This window comes from Podarcis gaigeae, assembly GCF_964106915.1.
Source record: "Podarcis gaigeae genome assembly, chromosome: 2".
Lineage (NCBI taxonomy): Eukaryota > Metazoa > Chordata > Lepidosauria > Squamata > Lacertidae > Podarcis > Podarcis gaigeae.
In genome coordinates this window covers 105,679,104-105,704,435 of record NC_139679.1, presented here as the reverse complement: position 1 = coordinate 105,704,435, position 25,332 = coordinate 105,679,104, and the positions used below count along the sequence as shown (strand labels likewise).

At 45.0% G+C, this 25,332-nt stretch overlaps 1 protein-coding gene across 1 annotated transcript; it reads right to left on the bottom strand.

Annotated features, from left to right (window-relative positions):
• Positions 1–1,595: 1,595 nt before the first annotated feature.
• LOC310837941 (monoacylglycerol lipase ABHD6-like) lies at positions 1,596–23,555 on the bottom strand. The gene is made up of 9 exons (XM_083725197.1): positions 23,510–23,555; positions 16,781–16,918; positions 13,448–13,604; positions 12,475–12,591; positions 11,345–11,477; positions 7,232–7,392; positions 5,740–5,794; positions 2,684–2,784; positions 1,596–2,269 (listed from the first exon to the last, which is right to left on the bottom strand). Exons 3-9 carry the CDS (start codon positions 13,502–13,504, stop codon positions 2,093–2,095), a joined length of 801 nt encoding a protein of 266 aa, XP_083581323.1. The 5' UTR covers positions 13,505–13,604; positions 16,781–16,918; positions 23,510–23,555; the 3' UTR covers positions 1,596–2,092.
• Between the last annotated feature and the right edge of the window lie 1,777 nt (positions 23,556–25,332).

Here is a 25,332-nt window from a genome sequence, read left to right as displayed (position 1 = left end):
AGCCCTCCAGATGTTTTTGGCCTACAACTCCCATGATCCCTAGCTAGCAGGACCAGTGGTCAGGGATGATGGGAATTGTAGTCTCAAAAACATCTGGATGGCTGAAGTTGAGGAAGCCTGCCCTATTCCCTTCTGAGAGCTGTAGTTCCCAGGGTCGTCTAACAATCAACCCCTCACCCCAGGGAATGCTGGGAATTGTAGTTCTGCGAGCGGGAAGAGGGAGTCTCCTCGCAGCACCCTTGACAAACCAGAGCTCCCACTTTGGAGTTGGCACTTTGAAGCTCCTGCGATCAGCACAGGGTGAAAGCAGCTCCTCTGAGACCCCCGTGACATGGGATTCACAGGAGGAGAGCCTCACTCACCTGTCAAGCTTGGCTTGTCCATCAGATCCTTATGTTAAGAGCCTAGAGGCAGGAGTGGTTAACCTGTAGCCTTCTAGGTGACTGCAACCCTCATGATTTCTGGCTGGAGGGCCACTTGTGTGGGACAGAATGCAAAAGAAATTATTTGGAGTTTAGGAAGAAGTTGCCTTAGGGGAGTTAGGAGAGAAACCCAGACACGTTGAGGGGGGAGAAGAAGAAGAAGAAGAAGAGTTTGGATTTGATATCCCGCTTTTCACTCCCTTTAAGGAGTCTCAAAGCGGCTAACATTCTCCTTTCCCTTCCTCCCCCACAACAAACACTCTGTGAGGTGAGTGGGGCTGAGAGACTTCTTTGAAGTGTGACTGGCCCAAGGTCACCCAGCAGCTGCATGTGGAGGAGCGGAGACGCGAACCCTGTTCCCCAGATTACGAGACTACAGCTCTTAACCACTACACCATACTGGCTCTCAGTTATTGGTTATTGGTTATTGGTTTGTTTTGCTTTTGCTCTTTTTTATCATTATGTATTTTGTGTTTTTTCTCTTGTATTTTTATGTTGTGAACGGCCCTGCACAGTCATGGATACAGCTGCCAAGCTACTCAGCTGCCTCATTTTCTTGAGTCAGAACAACTGCATCTGTATCCACTACCCATGGGTTGATTCATGACTAGGGGTCTTCCAGACTTCACGTTACCATTTGCTGGACTTTTTGTGTTTGGGATGGGTTTGTGGAAGACGCTTGTGCATGGATTTTTTTTGTGTGTGTAGATCAGTGCACCCTGACCAATGCACAGTCTTCACAGTAAGGCTCTATTCCGATGACACAAGTATCACGACGACCAGTAGATTCTTATATGCTGCAGCCTTCATCCACCTTCACAGCCGTTGTAACATACCGCTTGTTATCATCCGCCTGTTCTGCCATTGAGGTCTTCTTGGGTCATTCTTTGTCTAGCTCCTCCCCTTTGACCTTACTACCTTGGGTGACTCTGCTGTGAGTATGAGACTCCCAATGGCTTCACTTCCAAGGTTCATAGGAACGTGCAAGCATGCCTCCTTCTTTGATGTATGTATGGTGTTTTTGGAGTGGTCTTGGGCTAAGGGGTGGGCAATTTCAAAAGTCTTTATACAGACGTCATATAAAGTCTTTATAGGGACTTGCACACCTTTGTTGGGGGTGTCTCCTACCTCCTTGAGAGTAGGGGAGGGAACTTTGTTGCAACAGAATAATAATAATAATAATAATTTATTATTTATACCCCGCCTATCTGGCTGGGTTTCCCCAGCCATTCTGGGCGGCTTCCAGCAAAATATTAAAATACAATAATTCATCAAATATTAAAAGCTTCCCTAAACAGAGCTGTTTAGATCTCCCTTGCTTTCTTTGGATCCTTGCCTTCATCCATTCATCTCTGACCAATCATGGACTTAGGGGACTCAGTCCCTCAGGGAGCTGGGCAGCAAAAGACAAACCCTATTTTTTTCCTCATCACCCCTCTCACTCCTGGCCTTGCTGCAGGTTACAATTGCACAAAGGAAGAAGTCAGTCTGAACATACAAATGCCAAGTTCTGTCAGAAGCTGCAGGAGGCCAGGCCAATCATCCCAGCTTCCAAATATTATATGGCAAAGCAAATAAGTGAAGGGGGGGACCAGGGCAGACACCCACAGTGTCCATTTGAGCAAGAAAGTTGCTTCGAATGCTCCATCTGCTTGACTCCTTAGTGAGGGTTATATTGACTTCTTAGCCTCCACCTTGCCACAGACTGAATTGTGGAATTCCACAAGGAGCTTGGCGGATTTCTTGGGCTTGTCCATCATCATGACGTGTCCACATTTCTCCAGCATATGCAGTTGGGAGTTGGGGATGGTGGCAGCTAAAATTTCTCCTCCAGAAGGATTAGTGATCTGAAGGAAATGAAAAGAAATTTATTTCTGGTGCCCACATTTTGTTTTCCAGCCCTAGCTCCTTCTGGAAGTCCTAGCTGGGTCTCCATGCATTTAAGGAATGTGTGTCAATAGCAGTGCCAATGAGCACCTGCACCATACCTGGGTAACACCCTGTAGAGCCTCTCTCTCCCCCAGGACTGGGGACTTTGCTTTTCAGCTGCTTATGGAATGTACTAGCTGCTTTTCTGAATGCAGAGAATAACAGTTCGCAGAACAGTTCAAAGTAACAATGGAGTAATTCAAAATATTGGCTAGGACTAAAAGTTGGCTTTTAAGCTGCACCCAGCCATTAGCACAGCAAAAGAAAGCAGAGCACGCGCGCACGCGCGCGCGCGCGCGCGCGCACACACACACACACACACACACACTAACCTTGTCGTGCATTCCCCAAATAATCTGTGTGGGAGCCTTGATCTTGCTCATGTTGTCATGAAGGGTGTACCTGGACTCCTCAGAGATACAGTCCAGCAAACCTTTCCCAGTAAAAAAAGCAAAATTAGACTTCTTTCAGTCATCACATTTTTCTCTGCACATTTTAGGGTTGCCTCTTACATTTGTCCTGCTCAGAGCAGACCCATTGAAATGGACTAACTCGGGTTCATTGATTTCAGTGGGTCTGCTCTGAATATATCTTAGCCGAATACAACCCTTTGCTTCCTAAGGTGTGTGCCTGTTTTGCAACCTGGTGAACCATCGTCCTTATTCCATAGCTGTCAACTTACAGATTTGAAAATAAGGGACCAGCAGCCTCGAAAATAAGGGATCAGCAGCCAAAATAAGGGATCAACAATTACTTTGATAAAATACATATTTTGTTGCATGCAAATGGTTTTAGATACCTATTAGTTCCATAAATTACCATATAGCATATATTCAACACAAAAAAACAGCAACAATTTGTTGTTGACAAAGGACAGCTGGACATAGAAAGGGCCCCATTACCTTCAGTAACTTATTTAAGGGATATCATCAATAAGGGACAGCAGCGGGACATGGCGCTGGGATAAGGGACTGTCCCGCCAAATAAGGGACGCTTGACAGCTATGCCTTATTCTCATTCTCGTTATGATTGACACTTCAAAATAAAATGAATAAAATGTCTATTAAAACATCAAAAGCTGTTCAGAAAGGGTGTGCCACAAATACTGCAGAGAATAACTGCATCCATTGGCCTAGTTCACATGCCATGTTAAGCCGCAGGGCGGCTCACTGTAACCACTTCCTCTCGCTTTCACCAGTACCCAGAAGAAACCTGGCTCTGTCAAGGTGCCAGGGAACATTGAGAAGCCAGCGATTTCCAGGGTCCTTGATGCCAGAACTCTGAAAAACCACCTGTGGCAGGACAGCTGCTAGAAGAATGATGGACAGTAGGGGCCAGCAGAATGGAACGTTGGGAGGAGTTTGAGTGACAGGCAGAGAGAGACAGAGTCCATTGGAAAATGACAGACTGTGGGGGATAAAGAGGCTTGTGGGGCAGGGAGGAGTATGAGGAAGACATGAAAGCACAGTATATATCTAAAAGAGATGGTACTGCTGTCTGGAAACTAGAAGGACTCTGTATATAGTGGCTGCTGGATCCAGAAGTTATATTCTTATAGACTTGACATCTTTCCGCAGGACCTGCAAGACAGAGATGTTCCACCAGGCCTTTGGCCAGGGCACAGTCTGACCCCCTCTCTCCTTCTGCAATCCTCATAGAACTCTAGCCCAATGGTTGCCATTAATTTGACTCTGAATTGATTTGACTCTGAATTGATTTTAGAATGTATTTCAATTAATTGATTGTGATTTTATGTAAACTGTGTTATTTTTACTGTTGTTAGCCGCTCTGAGCCCGGCTTCGGCTGAGGAGGGCAGGATATAAATAACATTTTATTATTATTATTATTAAACATAGTTGTTTTTGCTGTGGTCTGGGTGTGTTCTCAGGTAAATGTCTCTCACCCCATGTATCAGGGTGGATGTACCTGAGTAGTATTGTAAAAGGAGAGTCCCATTCCTCTTTATTAGGTGGAGGCAGCGGGCATTTTGAGGAGACTCAGTGGAGCAGCTAAGTGGCTTACCTCCAGAGACAAGCCCATAAGAGGGACTTTGGACTAATCTATATTTGTGAGTTACCGCATAATGTTATAAACGCATTACAAAAATGTGACACCAGGGGGGCGCTACACAGCAGTCAATGGACCACGCTTCCTCAACCTCGGCCCTCCAGATGTTTTGAGACTACAATTCCTATCATCCCAGACCACTGGTCCTGCTAGCTAGGGATCATGGGAGTTGTAGGCCAAAAACATTTGTAGGGCCGAGGTTGAGGAAGCCTGCAATGGAAGCTTGCATTGAGAGCTATATATAAAAAAATTATTAGCATTTTTTTTAAGATTAGTATAGATCCAGCCCCTGGGCAGCATCCCAATCAGATCCCAAGGACCCTACCAAAGCTGGATTTGCTCCTGCTGTGGTGGAATTTAAAGGGGAGGAGAGAGAAAGGTGAGGGTTTGTGTGAGAGAGACCTCCATTCCTGCCATGCCCCCACCACCCTAAGCAGGTAAGTGGGATGCTGAGTGGGAATATGGGTAGCTTTTCCTCAAATTTGATTAAAATCCATCCTGAGAAGGACTTAAAGATACTGATAATAATAATAATAATAATAATAATAATAATAATAATAATAATAATTTATTTATACCCCACCCATCTGGCTGGGCGGATCCCAATCGAGTGTTAAATATTAAATATTAAAAACTTCCCTAAACAAATCCGCCTTCAGATGTCTTTTAAAGATAGGAAAGCTGCTTATTTCCTTCACATCTGAAGGGAGGGCGTTCCACAGGGTGGGCGCCACTACCAAGAAGGCCCTCTGTTTGTAAACAAGTTAGAGAGAGAGAGTTTGGATTTGATATCCCGCTTTAACACTACCCTAAGGAGTCTCCAAGTGGCTAACAATCTCCTTTTCCCTTCCTTCCCCACAACAAACACTCTGTGAGGTGAGTGGAGCTGCGAGACTTCAAGTGTGACTAGCCCAAGGTCACCTAGCAGCTGCATGTGGAGGAGCAGGGAATCAAACCCGGTTCACCAGATTATGGGTCCACCGCTCTTAACCACTACACCACACTGGCTTTATGGACAAGTGCTATGAGTTGTGGAGATGGTTATTCTGAACCAATAAACTATACATTTTGGCATCATTACTGGTGTGATTCATTCACGACAACAGAGCTGAAGATAACATAGTATTTCTCTAATAGTGGGAAGAAGTCTCTGAGGAGGCTTCGCTGTTTAGTTATGTGAAATTACTTTTAAGATGTGAATATGAGAAACATCAACATGTATGTCAGTCAGGTATGCAAGTCAAAGAGCTGTGACTGGCTGCAATTGCATATTTGGAGTTATCTCACTAGAAGCCTTTTTTTGGTCACTGTTGCACTTACATTTTTTTAATATTGCGTAATGTGGAATCTGATAGTCCAGAAATCCCTGTAAGAACTATGGAAGGAAAACAAAGAGATGTCAGAGTCACAGGAAGCACATTGTTATTGTTGTGTATTGAGTCAAAGGATTTTATATCTGTATTATTATTGTCTGTATTTGCATTAGGGTAAAGTAACTGCCTTTTGGTTCCAGAGGGTACAGCTACTATTGGTTCATTTAAGCTGCTGTATTTGGATCCTCTGTCTTATTGGTTGCCTCCAAAAGGCAGGACTGTGATTGCCTGATATTGTTCCCTCCAAAATGTATCCTTTCTAGCTAGTTCCCTGTCCCTATAAATGTAGCTCTCCCCTCCTCAAGTTTCAGTCTTGTTGCTTTTAATAAAGAAGTGTTACTAGAGAACTGTCTCCAGCATATTATGTCAAGAGAGCTGAAATCACAAACCCCACGTCACAACAGTTATGTACTGAAGTTCTCACCCTGGGCCAGCAGGGGGATACTGTAGATAGTTATGCAAATGAAGGATCAAAAGTGACGTTCAGTGATTGGATAGTTTTTATGCAAATGAAGGATCGAAAGTGATGTTCAGTGATTGGCTAGTTACAGAAAATGGTTACTGTTGCATTCTAGTGGAGCTCTATATAAGCAGGCTGACTGAGCTCCTCAGTTCAGTTCTGTTCCAGCTTACAAATAAAGAGGTGCTTTGGAAGAATCGCTGTGTCGTCTGATATGTTCGCCCACAACCTAACACACATGACAGGCAGTTAAACGATAGTTCACTTAGTATGAACTTGCAGTGTGTAAATCAGGGGTTGAGAATTCAACATCTATCAGCCCCAGCCAGAAAAACCTCCAAGCTTCCTAGACTTGTCTTCCTACACCTGACGTGCTGATCTTCAGATTAGACTGATAATCTTAGGGTTGCTGACCTCAATTCCTCCTTCCTTTCCTCCTTCTCCAGGCCTCCTTAATGATAGCAGACTTGGGAGATCCAAGCATAGCTTATTGCAGTGTTTCCCAACCTTGTGCCTCCAGATGTTTTTGGCCTACAACTCCCATCATCCCTAGCTAGCAAGACCAGTGGTCAGGGATGATGGGAGTTGTAGGCCAAAAACATCTGGAGGCACAAGGTTGGGAAACACTGGCTTATTGTATCTCCATCTAAGATCCTTATTCTAGCAAACGTGTATTTCCAACAGTAAATGTTAGCTTTTTTATTTTCCAAAACCTGGAGTCTAAGTGTGATGGTATCTAGGGTGAAGCATGCTCCGCCAGCAGGGACTCTGTATTCAGTTTGGCTTCTGCTAGGCATTCAACTCAAATGCCAACAGTCTCAGCACGCGCTCCCTGGTCACCCTTCCTATTTACTCTCCCTTTTGGATTTCAGCCTGTGGCTTTTCTGATCATGACAACAAAACAGTTCAGGGAAGGGAGAAAGGGCTGCAGAGATATTTAGCTCAGAGAACTACCAACTGCAGACGGCTGCTTCTTTACCTGTTTGTTTACATTTTTGGGAACGTGGTATAGGGAGAGTGCCACGGTTTCTTCTACCTCCTTTACAGTCGAAGGAAGGCAAGGTATCTTGCCCAAGCCCTTAGTCTTACTCAGCTCCAACAATTGCTTGGCAACCTCGTTCTCTGTGCGATACTGCAGACCTAAGGTTCGGGAGATAAAGCACACGGCTAAATTTGCTGGTGAACAAATCCAGAAGGTGAGATTGAGATCCCGGATCTGGTCCACGACCACCCGCTCAAGAACTTTGCCCAAGGAAGGGAGATTAGCAACTGGCTTTTCCAAATTTTCCAAATTCGGGGAGGCTTTCTTTTAGGAGTGGTTTTCCTACAATCTCCTTCAAGCAGGCAAGGACCACCCTCCTTGCAAGGAGGCATTTATACATACATACATACATACATACATACATACCCTACCCATCTGGCTGGTTTTCTCCAGCCACTCTGCATGGCTTCCAACACATATAAAAACATAATAAAATGTCAAACATTAAAAACTTCCCCATACAGGGCTGCCTTCAGATGTCTTCTGAAAGTCAGGTAGTTGTTTATTTCCTTGACATCTGATAGGAGGGCGTTTCGCAGGGCGGGTGCCACCACCGAGAAGGCCCTCTGCCTGGTTCCCTGTAACCTCACTTCTCACAGTGAGGGAACTACTAGAAGGCCCTCAGCGCTGGACCTCAGTGTCCGGGCTGAATGATGGGGGTGAAGGCACTCCTTCAGGTATACTTCCCTGCCCCAGCCAGCTGTCCTCTGTTACGATATAGAAGCAATGCAGCTGCAAACTGCTAGCTTGAAAGCAAAACATAATGGGAATGTTGGGACTGTCCGTGGGAAACAGAGGGACAGTCAATTCACAGTGCGAAGCACCGGAATTAGCTCAGAGTGTAATATGAGCTCTTCCGTTTGTTCCTGTCCAGGAAGTGCAGGAAGTTTTTGCTACTAAACTGCTGGAGCTTGAAGAGAGCAGTCATGTTTTTTGTAACGCTGCAAAGACAGAAATAAAGGCATGTAAATACGTTTCTGTCTATCTGGAAAGAGGGGGGGGGTGTTCTTCTCACGCTGAGAAGGATCGCCTATTGTGACCTAGCCTGGATCTTGCTGGGGAATGCAGCCAGGGAGGTCAACAGGAGATCAAGCCGGGTGCCTGGGAGAGTTGCCAGTTTCTCATGATATGGGCTTGATTTCCGACATCTGGTAGCACGGAGCCGATGGCATTGATCCATGAAAGCAGCTAAAGAGGTTGATGGATCGTACTTCATCCTCTGCAAGAAGATAAAGGAAGTTGTGGTAGCGTGCGGATGGAGGCTACAAATGGACGGCTGAGCACTGGAGGAGGCGTTTTTGCTGATAAAACAAGCAACAGATTCCCTCAAGGTATGGTGATTTTATGGCTGTGAGAGTGAACACAAATTGAAGCAATCTTCGGTTCACTAAGTGTCTGCTTTTGGATGAAAACAGCACGAAGGAACAGCCTGCATATTTCAAATTCCTTAGACTTGATAAGCTTTGCTATTGCCGGTCAGCCAAGTCCAGTTGCTAAGCAACGAGACATCAGTCTTTTCAGCTACTTCGGAGATAGTTAGCTTGAAAAGAAAGTGGAAAGTTACTAGCCAACACGGAAGTGAGGCTGGGACTGTAAGAGGCTAGAAAAATAGCGTTTGTTTTGTCTGTTATCTCACTGCTCTTGGAAGGACTTTCAAGACAGCCTGCGTTTAGCTGCCAGGTGCAAGGCAGTAAACAACCCAATAGACTCTTGGATTTTACAGGCTCGAGAGTGAGAGCTGAAGCTTGAGATTGAGATGGCTTTGTTCTCTCAGAAGCTCCGAAAAGCTTGTGAAGCTGGAGTGAGAAGCAAGAGCTGAAGGTTGACTACCCCAGAAGGAGAGAGCCAAGATGACACTGGCCAAATTCCTGAAAGCTTATCGAAAGCTGAGGAGAGCTTTGACCCCAAAAGGGGGAGTGAAGGAACTGTTGCTACTGTTGCTGTTGATGTTCCTGTTCTTGCTGCAACGGATGTTGCTGACAGGGGGAGAGAAGCTCGGAGTTCTGACACCCCCACTGCTATTGCAAGTGAAGAACAGGCTGTTGCTTTGAACGTTGTCCATTGTTTCAATTGTGGACAGACTGGGCATCTTCAGCGGAATTGTAAGAAGCCACGTCAACAGAAAGGAGCTAAGGGGAGCTCTGCAAAGCCTGAGGCGTCAGGCAAAACTCGTACCAAGTCCCAGATGAAACCTGCAAAGGCATTGCTGTCAACAAAAGCTGAATTTTCAACGGAGAACGCTTTTGTTCTTGACACAGGTTGCATGCAACACATGACGTCACGCAGAGAACTGTTTTCTACATTTGAGATGCAAAGCTTCACTGTGAAACAGGCCAATGGCCAGGAGCTTGAAGCGATCGGGTTTGGAACTGTATATCTTGAAAGTCTGAACTTGACTATTAACAATGTGTATTTGGTTCCTGATTTAAAGTTCAATCTGCTGAGTGTTTCGCAGATCACAAAGAAAGGACTGACTTTGTCCTATGACAGAGAAGGTGCAAAATCTTCAAAGATGGAGAGCTGTATCTTTCTGCCAGAGAGAAAGATGGACTGTATTTGTTGACTTTTGATCAAAGTGATTGCATAAATTGTAATGCATCTGAATCTAACATGATTTCTCTTGCAGGTATGACGAAGGACGTCCAGAAGATGACGAAAGTAACCAAAGCATTTCAGCGAGTGTATGCTGATGTGATTGATCCTCTAGCACCATCTAGAGGCAATGCAAGATATTATCTTGCGTGTGTGGATTATTTCACTCATTATGTGTGGATATACATATTGCAGAAACCACAAGAAGCCTTAGAAAGGTTTAAAGAGTTTTGTGACAAGGTTAAAACTGTTCATGATGCTAACATTGATTGTCTTTTCACAGATGAAAAGCCAGTTTTTCTTTACAGGATTTTCAGGATTTCCTGGATAAGAAAGGGATAAGGCACAAGACTGCTGTTTCTGCAGGAGCATGGAACAAAAGTGTCTGTGTGCAAGTGAACAAAGAATTGCAAAATGGGATGAAGGCGCAATTGCTGAGTTCACATTTGCCACATGAGTATTGGGCGGAATCATTAATGTGTTTTTGTTACTCTTGGTTGAGAAAGGTTTCAAAAGGTTTGGGATGTTCTCCTTTTGAAAAGCTATTTCACAGAAAACCTTCTGTAGCCCATTTTAAGGTTTTGGGGTCTAATGTTTTGACTGAAGCTCCAGGTGGAGTAAAGAATGCCAGAGGCATTTTTGTAGGTTATGAAAAGGGTCTCTACAGAGTAATTTTGTCTGAATCTGGTCAGGTGATTCTCACAAAATTTCTAGAGAGTGCTCCTGAACAGGAGAGAGTAATTGTTCACACATTTCCCACTGAGGACAATTCAGATGATGATGATGATTTTACGGGGTGGTGAAGGCACTCCTTCAGGTATACTTCCCTGCCCCAGCCAGCTGTCCTCTCCCTGCTATTTTTTATCAGCCATGATGGGCAAGGGTCCAGAGCACAAGGGGTCACCCTGGCTGATCCAAGCACTATGCCCACATCCTTGAGCCTTGTTAACTGAAACTCATAAAAACAATTGAGACAATGAGGGCAAAAATAACATAAAAGGAAGAAGCTAAACAATACCCCAAATGCAATCCTATGCATGTTTAGTTCCTCTGAACTCTATAGGACTTACTCTTAGGCAAGTGTGTACAGTGGTACCTCAGGTTAAGTACTTAATTCGTTCCGGAGGTCCGTTCTTAACCTGAAACTGTTCTTAACCTGAAGCACCACTTTAGCTAATGGGGCCTCCTGCTGCTGCCGTACCGCCGGAGCACGATTTGTGTTCTCATCCTGAAGCAAAGTTCTTAACCTAAGGTACTATTTCTGGGTTAGCGGAGTCTGTAACCTGAAGCGTATGTAACCTGAAGCGTATGTAACCCGAGGTACCACTGTATAGGATTGCAGCCTTATGGCACAACCCTAGGCTTACCTAATCAGATATAAATCACCTTGAATTCAGTGGGACTTGTTTGCAGTGTTAGACTTGCTGGGCAAAGGAGGGATAAGCGGCGCACACTCACCTGCGGGGCACATGAGGGATAAGCAGCAGACCTCAGATGAATACCAAGCAGCATAAGTGCCAGCAATCATTCCCCCCATGGACATGCCAACCAGGTGGAAAGGCTTTTGGTTCAGACCAGTGCACTCAACAAACTGAAAGAAGACACATGGGTGGAGATGTGCTGTCTTCCAGCTCTCCAGTACTCTTTGCAGGTACTCCCAAGAAGACTTGGGGCTCTTGTCACAGATTCTAGGTGACATAAGATGGGTTGGGAAAGCGTGGGAGATCTACTGTTGCCTCTACAGTGGTACCTCTGGTTAAGTACTTAATTTGTTCCAGAGGTCTGTTCTTAACCTGAAACTGTTCTTAACCTGAAGCACCACTTTAGCTAATGGGGCCTCCTGCTGCCGCCACACGATTTCTGTTCTCATCCTGAGGTAAAGTTCTTAACCCGAGGTATTATTTCTGGGTTAGCGGAGTCTGTAACCTGAAGCGTATGTAACCCGAGGTACCACTGTACTGCTTTTCCCAGGATGCCAAAGGGAGAGCGGAAGTGGTGGCACTCAAAGGCCTGCTGCACAATCACAATTCTGCTTGATCTCCAGATATCCCAGGCGCAGAGCGGGGACCGCCTTCCGTGATGCTGACCACCTTCCCATTGGCTGCAGGAAGCTCCTGCAGCCTATGGGAAGCCGCACGCCTCCTTAGCACCAGAAGGAGCACTGGAAATAGCGTTTGCGCATGCATGTGTGTGTGTGCGCGCGCGCACTCACACCCTCCAGCCCACTGTGGCGTCTGCGAGACTGTGAAATGGGCCAAACCTCAAAAACTTTGCTGATCCCTGGTTCAGGTAGACCACCAGGGCCCAGAGCCAGATCGCGCCCTACTGGTTTCTCTTGGGGGGGGGGGAATCAACCAACTGGTGAGCTAAACTGGCAAAGCTGCAATGAATAGTGCATGTAAGTGGTTTCACCAACAGATGAAAGTTAATTCGGCAGCAGTAATCTTAATTTTGACGCTACAGTGATGCAGAAACAGGTTTCCCTTCCAGCAAATAAAAAGAAGGCAGGCATTTTTACCAGAACCTCTCACTTGCCAGCCTTCAAGGGCTGTGCACCTGTGGACAGCTAGCTAAGGGCAAAGACTTACCTGGTGTACCCTTTCCACCTGAGCAGCTGCTGTGTAGCTCTCCTCACCCTGCAAGTGAGTGCTTTCGCCATGGCCAGGCATGTCAAGGCAGATGAAGTGGAGATCCTTGGGAAAGAGCTGTGGAAAGATGGAACCAGGAAAGAAACTAAGCAATCGAAGCAATTTGCCTTGATAAGTGAGAATTTAAAACAAGAAAACACCCGGGGAGCCTTTGTCTTGAAAACTGCTCATGAGAGAGAGCTTTCACAGGTTTGCAGACAGCAAGGAAGAGAACCACACAGGTTCTTGTGTAAGGGCTGGTTCTGAGCATTTCTCTCACCATATACTGGAAATCACTTCTGCACTGTCCTCTCTCTTTACCTAGGCTATTGACCCTTAATTTGAAGGGTAGCATTGTGGCCTCTTTTAGTGGGGCAGGATCCTGAAGCCCTGATCTGCAGAAGCTAAACTGGTGACTGGGAGTGGCTGCAGAGACCACATAACACCGGTCCTGAAAGACCTACATTGGCTCCTAGTACGTTTCCGAGCACAATTCAAAGTGTTGGTGCTGACCTTTAAAGCACTAAACAGCCTCGGCCCAGTGTACCTGAAGGAGCATCTCCACCCCCATCGTTTGGCCCGGACACTGAAATCCAGCTCCGAGGGCCTTCTGGCGGCTCCCTCACTGCAAGAAGTGAGGTTACAGGGAACCAGGCAGAGGGCCTTCTTGGTGATGGCACCTGCCCTGTGGAACGTCCTCCCATCAGATATCAAGGAAATAGACAACTATCTGACTTTTAGAAGACATCTGAAGGCAGCCCTGTATCGGGAAAATTTTAATATCTAATGTTTTACCATTTTTTTGGTAAAGAGAATGGCTGGGTTAAACCAGCCACGTGGGCAGGGTATAAATAAAAGGAGGAGGAAGAGGAAGAGGAGGAGGAGGAGGAGGAGGAGGAGGTCCCAGGCCCTGAACAGCAAAATGGGAACATACTTCAACTGTGCCTAACCACATGTCTTTGCTGACGGAGAACCCATGAAGCACCAGCATGACTGGTTGGGGTCCAGGCTTCCCACGGCAGAAGTAACAGAACCGGTAGTCCTTGAAGGTGGCATATTTTACCTCCACCCCGGTCTGCCAGCGTTTGAACCTACAAGAGAGAAGAGAGAGGAAGATAAAGGAGATAATGCACAGAAGGATGTTTTGCGGGGAATCAATGTGATGGTTTTGTAGAGGTCATTTATCATTGCCTGATCCATAACTTTGCTTTAAGACAGATGTTTCAGCCTGCATGCTGCCCTCAGCGAGTGTCGGATTTCATAAACAAGCTATAGCTTAGGGCCCCACTCTCTTGGGCCCCCCCCCAAAAAAAAATCAAAGGAAAAAATAAACTGGATGTTGTTCTTGTTTAGTCGTTTAGTCGTGTCCGACTCTTCGTGACCCCCTGGACCAGAGCACGCCAGGCACTCCTGTCTTCCACTGCCTCCCGCAGTTTGGTCCAGCTCATGTTTGTAGCTTCGAGAACACTATCCAACCATCTCGTCCTCTGTCACACCCTTCTCCTTGTGCCCTCCATCTTTCCCAGCATCAGGGTCTTTTCCAGGGAATCTTCTCTTCTCATGAGGTGGCCAAAGTATTGGAGCCTCAGCTTCACGATCTGTCCTTCCAGTGAGCACTCAGGGCTGATTTCCTTCAGAATGGATAGGTTTGATCTTCTTGCAGTACATGGGACTCTCAAGAGTCTCCTCCAGCACCATAATTCAAAAGCATCAATTCTTCAGCGATCAGCCTTCTTTATGGTCCAGCTCTCACTACTGGGAAAACCATAGCTTACGGACCTTTGTCGGCAAGGTGATGTCTCCGCTTTTTAAGACGCTGTCTAGGTTTGTCATTGCTTTTCTCCTAAGAAGCAGGCGTTCTTTAATTTCGTGACTGCAGTGATCATGGAGCCCAAGAAAGTAAAATCTCTCACTGCCTTCATTTCTCCCCCCTCTATTTGCCAGGAGGTGATGGGACCAGTAGCCATGATCTTAGTTACTCCCTGTGGTTACTGCCCGCTTGTGTAATGCTCTCCCCATGACTCTTAAGTCATGTAACTTGACTTCGTCTCTGGTTTGGGTGAACTCAATTACTGACCTTGCTGCTAGCGGCAGAGCGTATGCCCACACTGCCGGGGGCAGGTATGCAGGGCATTCCCTCGAGGGGGGCAAGGCGCAGAGGGCGCCCTCCGCGTGTCACAGTTCAGGGTTAGGAGAGGGTCAGGGAAGCTGCTGCCTACTCTTCTCCTTTCCGCTGTCAGGTCAGTAGTGACTCCTCCCTTGGGTCCCATGGAGTTGTGCCAGGCACAAGCGCCGCAGCCAAGGCACAGCTCCTTCTGCTATGGAGCAAGCCTGCTGTGGGGGCACCTGTTTGCGCCCCTCTCCAATTTGCACCCGGGACCATGGCATCCCCAGCACCCCCCCACGCTATGCCTCTGCTTGCTGCCCATTCCAAATTGCCCAGCTGAAGCCTTCTTTCCTGCCCTGACCTGGCCACAGTGATCCATGTGACAGTCACCTCCAGGCATGACTACTTGACTACGCGGGGCTGCCCTTGAAGCTGTCCCAGAAACTCCAGCGGGTGCAGAATGCTGCAGCGAGGCTCCTCACGGGGTCTCTGCCATGGGAGCATATTCACCCAGTGCTTTTCCAGCTGCACCGGCTCCCGGTGGAGTACAGGGTCAGGTTTAAGGTGCTGGTTTTGACCTTTAAAGCCCTTCACGGCCTAGGACCCTCATACCTATGGGACCGCCTCTCCCGGTATGCCCCACGGAGGACCTTAAGGTCCATAAATAGCAACACCCTAGAGGTCCCGGGCCCCTAAGGAAGTTAGATTAGCCTCAACTAGAGCCAGGGCCTTTACAACACTGGCTCCAGCCTGGTGGAACGCTCTGTCTCATGAGACCAGGGCCCTGCGGGATCTGATTTCTTTCCGCGGGGCCTGTAAGACAGAGTTGTTCTGCCTGGCCTTTGGCTTGGAGCCAATTTGATTCCCTCCCCCTCTTTCTTTTTCCTTTCTCCCCCTGTGATGAGGCTGCATTTAAACTGTTTTAGTGTTGTATTTTAATATTGTTTTTAAGTTGTATTCATTCAACTCATTTTTAATATTGGTTGTTAGCTGCCCTGAGCCCAGCCTTGGCTGGGGAGGGTGGGGTATAAATAAAATTTATTATTCTTATTCTTATTCTTAGAAGTGGTAGTTGGTTGCAGATCTGTTTGATATGCTTTGCTCCTGTTGTTTGCAATCTGTAGCTGGTCCCCACCCCCCCATGTGTTTCCAAACACTTTCTTGAAGATGCTCAGAACTACACACATCTCTGTGTGGTCTCCCCTCTTGGTACCGATCAGGACAACGCCCGCTTTCTATAATCCACCTTTTTAGATTCTGATCTTGCAGCATTACTGTGTGCAGTTGAGACACCACATAGTTGAGGACTGCGGGACCTTTGGGCCTCCAGTTGTTGCTGGACTACAACTCCTACCAGCTCTAGGAAACATTGTTGGAGACTTCAGAATGCAGACCAGAATGGAAAAAAATCCAGGCAGCAATATTTTAAAACAAAAGTTTTATTGACTTTGGTTTATTTGTCAGACAAGCAAAGCAAAGTGGGTACATTCAGCAAAAATGAGAGAATGCCCCCGAACACCAGGGGCAGACAGTTTTTATCCCCTTAGGCAAAGCAAAGTTCAGCCCCTTCAACATTCCCCTTTATGCATATTCATTAAAAGCTCTACCAATAGAAAATTGGTGGTGGCCTTTTGGTTTCAAGCTGCATTATCCACTAGGTGGTGCTGTAAGCTCATAAACTCTCTGACCCATTTACAGTTCCTAGGAAAACCACATTGACCGCATGCATGTAAAGATAGCTCCTCACAATTCCTCTGAACGCCTGCATGCTGGTAAAGATAGCAAGGCAGTTCCTGGTTTTCACAATTAGTCTTGTGGTGAGCTAGAGCTTCCTTTTACTGGAATTGGGTCCACAGCTAGCTTTGCAGGAGTGAAGTGCTCTGACCACACTTGCTGCGTTTACAAAAATGCTTTGTGCAAGCAGAGGAGAGAAATAGTTTTTTAAGCTTTTAGCTTGCTCCTTATAAAAATGGCTTCAGTCTGGCTCTCCAAAGTGGACCCAGGTGGACCCTTGGTCCTCACTCCTTCAACATGGCCAATTGCCAGGGATTATGGGAGCTGTAGTTCTGTAACACCTGGCGGACCAGAGGCTCCCTATCGCTGACCTAATTGGGCAAGGCATGCATATCATTCTGTACATTTTCCAAGAAATATACTTACCGTATCGCTATCTTGATCAATAGTGAAGGCCATTGGAAGTATATTGTGAGAAAAGCTGTCAATAAGATCCCCACAATGAAACCTATGACTATCAAGAATATCTTGATCCATGTTTGTGATATTAAGTTTCTCCTCTACCTGAAAAGTAATAATAATAATAATAATAATCAAAGGTAAAAAGGACTAAAGTCAAGTGTTATGATGAAATGGGAAGAGGATAGGTCATGTAATATTAAGGTTAATGAATATACTCGGAGTCGAGAGTGGATTTTATGCTCTTTATTGAGCTCATAGTAGTGAGGAGGAATGGGAGTACCCCCAGAATGTCTGCTTTACATACATTATTTACACAATGGGCCTCACGTGATTGGCTAATTCCAGAATTCTCCTGTAGGCCAATCAGGTTGCGGATTCACTTCCACCTGGAGCTGGATTGGGTGGCTCCTGTGGACCAATCAGACTATTGCTTTCTGAATCCTATTGTTCTAGGACCAACCAGACTGCTGCATTTTGGATCCTATTGTTCTAGGACCAATCAGACTGCTGCATTTTGGATCCTATTGTTCTAGGACCAATCAGACTGCTGCATTTTGGATCCTATTGTTCTAGGACCAATCAGACTGCTGCATTTTGGATCCTATTCTGCTCAGTACATAACAGTTAACATGGTTTCTGCTGTAACAGACACCAGTAAATACACTTCTCTTGCAAAATGGACTTAGTTCAAATTTTGTGTGTTTGCAATCTCTCCTCCCCATTTATATGATTATTTTTTTCTTTTTGTTTTGTATTCCTTGTGTAGCCTGGACTAAAAGTACTTTGATCATTAAATGACTAAAAGTCATGACTAAAATGACTTTGATTATTTTATGACTAAAATCTGTTGCATGCTGGTTAAGAGATTGAGTTTTGAGTAAGGATGTTTTGTTTTGAACCTCACCTCTGCTATGAACTCACTGGGTAGCCTTAGGCGAACTACTCCCAGTCTCAATTATTGCGGATATTAATATTGCGCAGCTTGAAGTGTCCGACTCCTTTTGAAACGTAGCATTACCGAGACACATGAGATATCATTCAAAAACTTTACTTGCAGAACTTTCTTCATAACAGAACACAAGACATCAAATGATACCTCCAAAATATCCATACAATATCTTGTGATGTTCAGCACAGGCTCAGCATCTTCAAAATAAAAGAAAATGCCAAACAGACCTATAAGCAAAGCTGTCTCTCCCTACAGCTTCCATTTTGCCTGGACCTGCTTCCCTAAAGAGCCATTGACACATCTTTATTTCCACAGAAATGCTGTGTGGTGTGATGTGGGGAAAGGCCTTCTCAGTCATGGTGTCCCATTTGTGAAACACTCCCCCTAGAATAGTAATTGTCTGCCTCAGTACTGCGGCCGAGGTGAAAGCTTTAAAGGTAAAGGTAAAGGGACCCCTGACCATTAGGTGCACTTGTGACCAACTCTGGGGTTCCAGCGCTCATCTCACTTTATTGGCCAAGGGAGCCGGCATACAGCTTCCGGGTCATGTGGCCAGCATGACTAAGCCGCTTCTGGCGAACCAGAGCAGCGCACGGAAACGCCATATACCTTCCGACCGGAGCGGTACCTATTTATCTACTTGCACTTTGATGTGCTTTCGAACTGCTAGGTTGGCAGGAGCAGGGACCAAGCAACGGGAGCTCATCCCGTTGCGGGGATTCGAACTGCCGACCTTCTGATCGGCAAGTCCTAGGCTCTGTGGTTTTACCCACAGCGCCACCCGCGTCCCATGAAAGCTTTGGCTTCAGCACAAAGTCGTCCTTGCATACTCTTAGTAATGCTACTGTGGGGAGGGGGGATTTTACTTTATTTCTGTTTTATTTACTTGGCAACAGCACACTTTTGAAAATGCTGCCAGGCTCACAGCATCCTGTTCAAACAAATAGCAGACTCTCCAAGTGTCCCTATTTTCCAGGGATAGTCCCGGATTTACAGAAGAAGAGTTTGGATTTGATATCCAGCTTTATCACTACCCTAAGGAGTCTCCAAATGGCTAACAATCTCCTTTCCCTTCCTTCCCCACATCAAACACTCTGTGAGGTGAGTGGGTCTGAGAGACTTTAAAGAAGTGTGACTGGCCCAAGGTCACCCAGCAGCTGCATGTGGAGGAGCGGGGAAGCGAACCCGGTTCACCAGATTACAAGTCCATCCCTCTTAACTACTCTACCACACTGGCTCCTGGTTGCTGATTTGATACTGGAATATCCCGCTTTTCCCTAGGAGGTCCCTATTTTCATCAGAGAAACATCGGAAGGTCTGGTAGGCTGTCCTTATTTTCATCAGCGAAATGTTGGCGGGTATAGAGCCATCTGAAGGCAGCCCCGTATAGGAAAGTTTATATATGTCTTTATATATGTTGGAAGCTGCCCTGAGTGGCTGGGGTGAGGTATAAATAGTAAAATTACTATTATGGAATAGGACGTCCTTATTTTCATTGGATAAATGTTGGCGGGTATGAAATGGTTTTCTTCTTTTGGCTGACCTCAGCAAACACCAGCTCTACAAGTTACAGGAGACATCAGCACTGATTGGCTGGTGCTTGCAGCATCAACCCCCCTCCTCCTCCTTTTAGGAACAGTTTCACAACACTTTTTTTTTTTTAGAAAATGCTTTTTCCTGGAACCCAACCTACTTTCTATCTCTACTTACATTACAGCCTTAGTATGGTTCTGTGTTTCCTTCTTTCCTTCTTGAGACCTGTGTTTTCATATATAATAATCTGCTATTTTTGCCTTTCTTAAATTTTAAGTTATTATTCGGGAAGTTATTTTGAAATCTGTTTTGTCTGGGACCAAATGGGTTGTGGCTAACACTGGTCGTACTTAGAGTAGGCAGTTACTTGAAGTTAATGGGCATCCTAACTTAAATGAGTTTACTTTGAGTAAAACTTGATTGGTTCCAGCCCTATGCCCCTATTACCCAGTAAACTTTGCACAACTATAAATTAGGCTGATTAATGACTTTCAGATGCCTTTTAAGACTCTAGAAATGCAGGACTTTTAACTATCAATTTAGTGACACTACTGTGTGCATTCCTGTCTGAGCTTGTTATAGCAGCAGGTTCTGTTTCCCCTGTAAGTTTCATCACCTCCACCATCTTGCAATAATGCAAAGTTAAGTGATAGCCTCCAGCATAAGATGAACTTTATAAATCACAGCAGTAACAAGAAGCAAATATTATGATCCAGAAGTCTTTCTCTTAGATAGTATGAGGAGTTCAGCACAGTGCCACAGCCTATGAGTTGTGCACTTAAAATTATTCATATTTTTTCAACATACTTTTCAGCCTGTCTTTTCTCATATATGTATTGGAGCAGGGTTTGTTTGTTTGCTTGTTTGCTTGTTTGTTTGTTTTTTAAAAAAGAGGCTTGCATAAAAAACAAACATATATAATGCTGCTGCATTCTTACTGTTGACCTATATTGAACTATAATCACTAGGTGGTGATCATCATCATCATCATATATTTATAACATCCCACTTTTCCCCCTGACAGGAACTCAGGACAGCTTACAAATGAAAATAAGAATAACTAACTTGAAAACGTTGGCAATATTAAGATAAATCCAGCAGTGTAAATAAGTTTTGATGGATGTAATAATGGAATACTGAACGGTTTAGTTGATGTCAAATATCCAGGGATTTATGATACGAAACCATGGAAAGAGAACTATTAAAAAACCCCGAATCTATTACGTAGTTAAAAATACGGGGAATCAAGAAAAAAGTGAACTGCAAAAAATCTCAGGGTTGGAGATAAAAAAAAGGGGTGAAATATCTCGGCATATGGATGACAACAAAAAATATAGACCTATTTCAACTTTAAGTATGGAAGGAGATAAAGAGAAATTTAGAAACTTGGAATAGGCTACATTTATCATTTTGGGGCCGTATCTCAACAGTAAAGACGAATATATTGCCTAGAATGATATTTCTATTCCGAACCATGCTGATTCTAGGGGGTATGGATTACTTTAAGAAATGGAAAAGAGATCTAGCCGGGTTTGTATGGAATTGGGAAAAACCTAGAATAAATTATAAATTGATCGGAGAAAGAGAGGCGGATTGGACCTTACCTGACCTAGAATTCAATCATGCTACAGCAGGTCTGACCTGGTTAAGGGAGTGGATTACGTAAATTAAAGGATACTGATGTGTTAGATCTAGAGGGAGTAGGCACTCGATTTGGATGGCATACCTAATAGATGAAAAGGTGAGAGTCCACAAGGGTTTTATGGACCATATTATAAGGAAATCACTGTATAAAATATGGATGAAATATAAAGGGATCCTAGAACCCAAAACACCTTGGTGGACCTCACCCTTAGAAATCATGACCGTGAAGAGAAAGAATATGAATAACAATTGGGCAACATACAAGGTATTATTGGAAGAGGAAAACAACAAACTTAAATTGAAAGAATATAAGGAAGTTAACAAATATTTGAACGATTGGCTGCAATATTTTCAAATTAATCAGAGACTGGCAAAAGATAAAAAGGATTTGAGAACGAAATTTCAAGAATGGATGAGTACTTAATCCAATCTAAAAGTAAACATATTTCCAAATTATGTGATTTGCTCCTAGAATGGGAGGTAAAGAGGAGCAAGTGAAGACAGTGATGGTAAAGTGGGCCCGGGATTTAGGGGAGAATATTATGATGAGCCAATGGGAATGGCTGTGGAAAAGAGATATCAAATTTACGGCATGCTATTATTTAAGAGAGAATGTAATGAAAATGCAATACAGATGGTACCTGACCCTGGTCAGACTGGCAAAAATGTATAAAAACTGTAGTGATGTCTGTTGGAGATGCAACAACGGGGCAGGAACCTTTCTACACATGTGGTGGGAGTACAAAGATATAGTGGGATTCTGGGGAAATATCTATAACGAATTGAAAAAGATGTTTAGATTTTCATTTGAAAAAACCCTGGAATCCTTTCTCCTAGGTATCATGTCAGAAGAAATAAAAAGAACGGTCAGACCAAAAGTTATGTATGCACTTATGGCGGAAAGGTTATTGATTGCCAAAAATTGGAAAAGCAGCAAAGTCCCAACTAAAACAGACTGGCTACCTAAAATGATGGAATACAGTGGTGCCCCGCAAGACGAATGCCTCGCAAGACGAAAAACTCGCTAGACGAAAGAGTTTTCCGTCTTTTGAGGTGCTTTGCAAGACAAATTTCCCTATGGGCTTGCTTCGCAAGACGAAAACATCTTGCAAGTCTTGCAAGTTTTTCCCCTTTCCCCCCCTTTTTCTAAGCCGCTAAGCCGCTAATAGCCGCTTAGCCGCTAAGCTGCTAATAGGGGTGCTTCGCAAGATGAAAAAACTGCAAGAGGAAGAGACTTGCGGAACGAATTAATTTCGTCTTGCGAGGCGCCACTGTACTTCCATATTGCTGAACTAACAGGGAGGATAAGAGGAGATATGGTACAAAAAGCGAATAAGGAGTGGGCTATCTTTAAGGAATACATCAAAATTTATGTGGAAAAAGTAGAATTTCTCACAGATATTGAGTGAATCCATAAAATGATTAGAGTGAAAGGAGAGTAAAGTCAAGACAGAAGAAGAGATTAAAGAAATAATGAAATGTGTTTAAGCTAGTTGGAAAAATAAAGTAGCGTAACAAGAACGGCTGGAAGTCAAGTCACTTGGTGGGTGTCTCTGTGGGGTAGGTGTGTAGGTATGTTGATATGTAAAGTATAGGTAGGTATTATATTGAGTAATGTAGGTATGTTTTATGTTATGAAAATAAGGTAGTGTGTTGTGTATGTGCATTGTGTAAATGTATATGTATGTGTTTTATATGTTAATTTAAAAAAGAGGGGGGGAAAGGTAAACAGCCTCAGCCCAGTATACCTGAAGGAGTGCCTCCACCCTCATCGTTCTGCCCAGACACTGAGATCCAGCGCCAAGGGCCTTCTGGCAGTTCCCTCACTGCGAGAAGCCAAGTTACAGGGAAGCAGGCAGAGGGCCTTCTCGGTAGTGGCGCCCGCCCTGTGGAACACCCTCCCACCAGATGTCAAAGAGAAAAACAACTACTAGACTTTTAGAAGACATCTGAAGGCAGCCCTGTTTAGGGAAGCTTTTAATGTTTGATGGACTATTCTATTTTAATATTCTGTTGGAAGCCGCCCAGAGTGGCTGGGGAAACCCAGCCAAATGAGTGGATTATAAATAATAACACACACACACAATTTAAAACAGACTGATAATTACAGTAAAAACAGCATGGCACCAGCCATTTCATTGGAATTAGTCTATTCCCAAAAGCCTGTTGGGACAAGAAAGACTTCACTTGCTGGTGGAAAGACAACAAAGAAGGAATCAGTTTAACTTTTCTAGGGAAAGACTTCCCCAGCCTGGGAGCAGCCACCAAGAAGGCTACTTTGCTAGGAGGAGACTCGGAGGCACTGTTTTACAGTGGCTCTGTTCCTTCCTGGAGCAGCAAACCCAGAAGGTGGTTCTGGTGGACTCCTGTTCGACACCTTGGTCTACAGCACTGAAGGGCGCCGAGAGGTCCAGCAGAACCAGCTAGGACACATCTCCCCTGGCCAATTCCTGCTGTACATCATCCACCAAAGCTGTCTCGGTCCCATAACCAAGCCTGAAACCAGACTGACATAGATCTAGATAAACCATCTCCTCTGAAAACCCCAGTAGCTGATTGAGTCTTACCTGGCACTTGTTAGGTGCAACACACGATTTTACTTCTCTGCTGAGGTGAAAGTTGTTGCTATCAGCAACTTGGCACTGAGTGGAGGAGCTTGGAAACGAGTTCTTCAGGTATACAGCTTGGAAACGAGTTCTTCAGGTATACAGCTTGGAAACGAGTTCTTCAGGTATACAGAGGTATGAATATTCTATCCTCCCACATCTGGATCCCCGGCCTACCTAATTTCCCTCCCACTGCTAATAAGAATAATATTAATAATAATACTTATTTGGGTACACTGCCTATTGGACTGGGTTGCCCCAGCCTCTCTGGGCAGCTTCCAACAGAATATACAAAGACACAACAGAACGTCAAACATGAAAAATGTCCAGATACAAGACTACCTCTAGATGTCTAGGAAAGGTCGTATAATTGTTTATTTCTTTGATATCTGACAGGAGGTTGTTCCACAGGGCGACCGCCACTGCCCTCTGCCTAGTACCCTGTAACCTCAGGTGCGAGCTGCTTAAATGTCCCTCAGCTCTGCCCCCAACTTCAGCCCCACATCCAAGCTTGCCTGCCATTGGCCAATATGGCAGGCAGGCTTGGATAGGTGTAGGGGGTGTTATGTCGCCCCCAGCCTGCTCAGCTCAGATCCCAACACCTGAGACTCCCTTGTCGGGTTCTTTGGAAGCCTTCACCAGCTCACAATGCTGCCACACCATAAAGGTGAGCAGGCTCCTCACCATGAGGGAAAAACCAAAAGGACATTCAAAGCTGCACCTCAGTGTCTGGGCTGAACGATGGAAGTTGTGGAGATGCTCCTTCAGTTATATAGGGCCAAAGCTGTGTGGCGCATTAAAGGTCTACACCACCAAGTGAAACCATGGTGCCCATGAGTGCTACTACACCCATGAAATCTTAGGGTGACCATGAAAAGGCTGCTCTCAATGTAATCACTTCATAAACCGTTGGCGTAGGTAGACTTGGCCCCTGTCCTGACCTACACTACATCCTGTTCTGTTTCCTCTGGCTGTAAACAGATACAGTGGTACCTCGGGTTACATACGCTTCAGGTTACAGACTCCGCAAACCCAGAAATAGTACCTCGGGTTAAGAATTTTGCTTAAGGATGAGAACAGAAATCGTGCTCCGGCAGCGCGGCAGCAGCAGGAGGCCCCATTAGCTAAAGTGGTGCTTCAGGTTAAGAACAGTTTCAGGTTAAGAACGGACCTCTGGAACAAATTAAGTTCTTAACCCGAGGTACCACTGTACTGATCTTCCTAGTTGTGGGCCAGGGCTCCTCCTGGTGACCTATTTATTTAGCAATCGTCTTGATTTACTTCCACAAGGCTTACAATACATGGAGGCAGGGGCGTCAACTTGAATAAAATATTGCTGGGGAGGGCAGATAAGCCCTGCCCCACATAATCAATCACAGGATTCTATGCATGCACACTATTTGAACCGTAGTCCAAAAACAGCTGGAGATCCAAGTCAGTGTCCAGTGTCCTGTCCTTTGAATGCTCAAGGCCTGCAGGCGAAGCCTGGCCGTATCAATAGTCTAAGACAGGGGTCAGCAAACTCTTTCAGCAGGGGGCTGGTCCACTGTCCCTCAGACCTTGTGGGGGGCTGGACTATATTTTGGGAAAAAAATAATGAACGAATTCCTATTTCCCACAAATAACCCAGAGATGCATGTTCCAACTCTACAATTCTATGTTGAACAAGAACTTCAGGAAGGTGTAGCGTTCCCGAAGCAAGAAAGAATTGGGCTCTGATTAATAAAATACACACGAGGCTTGACCAGCAAGACTCTGGGAGGAGGTGCCAATAATAATAATAA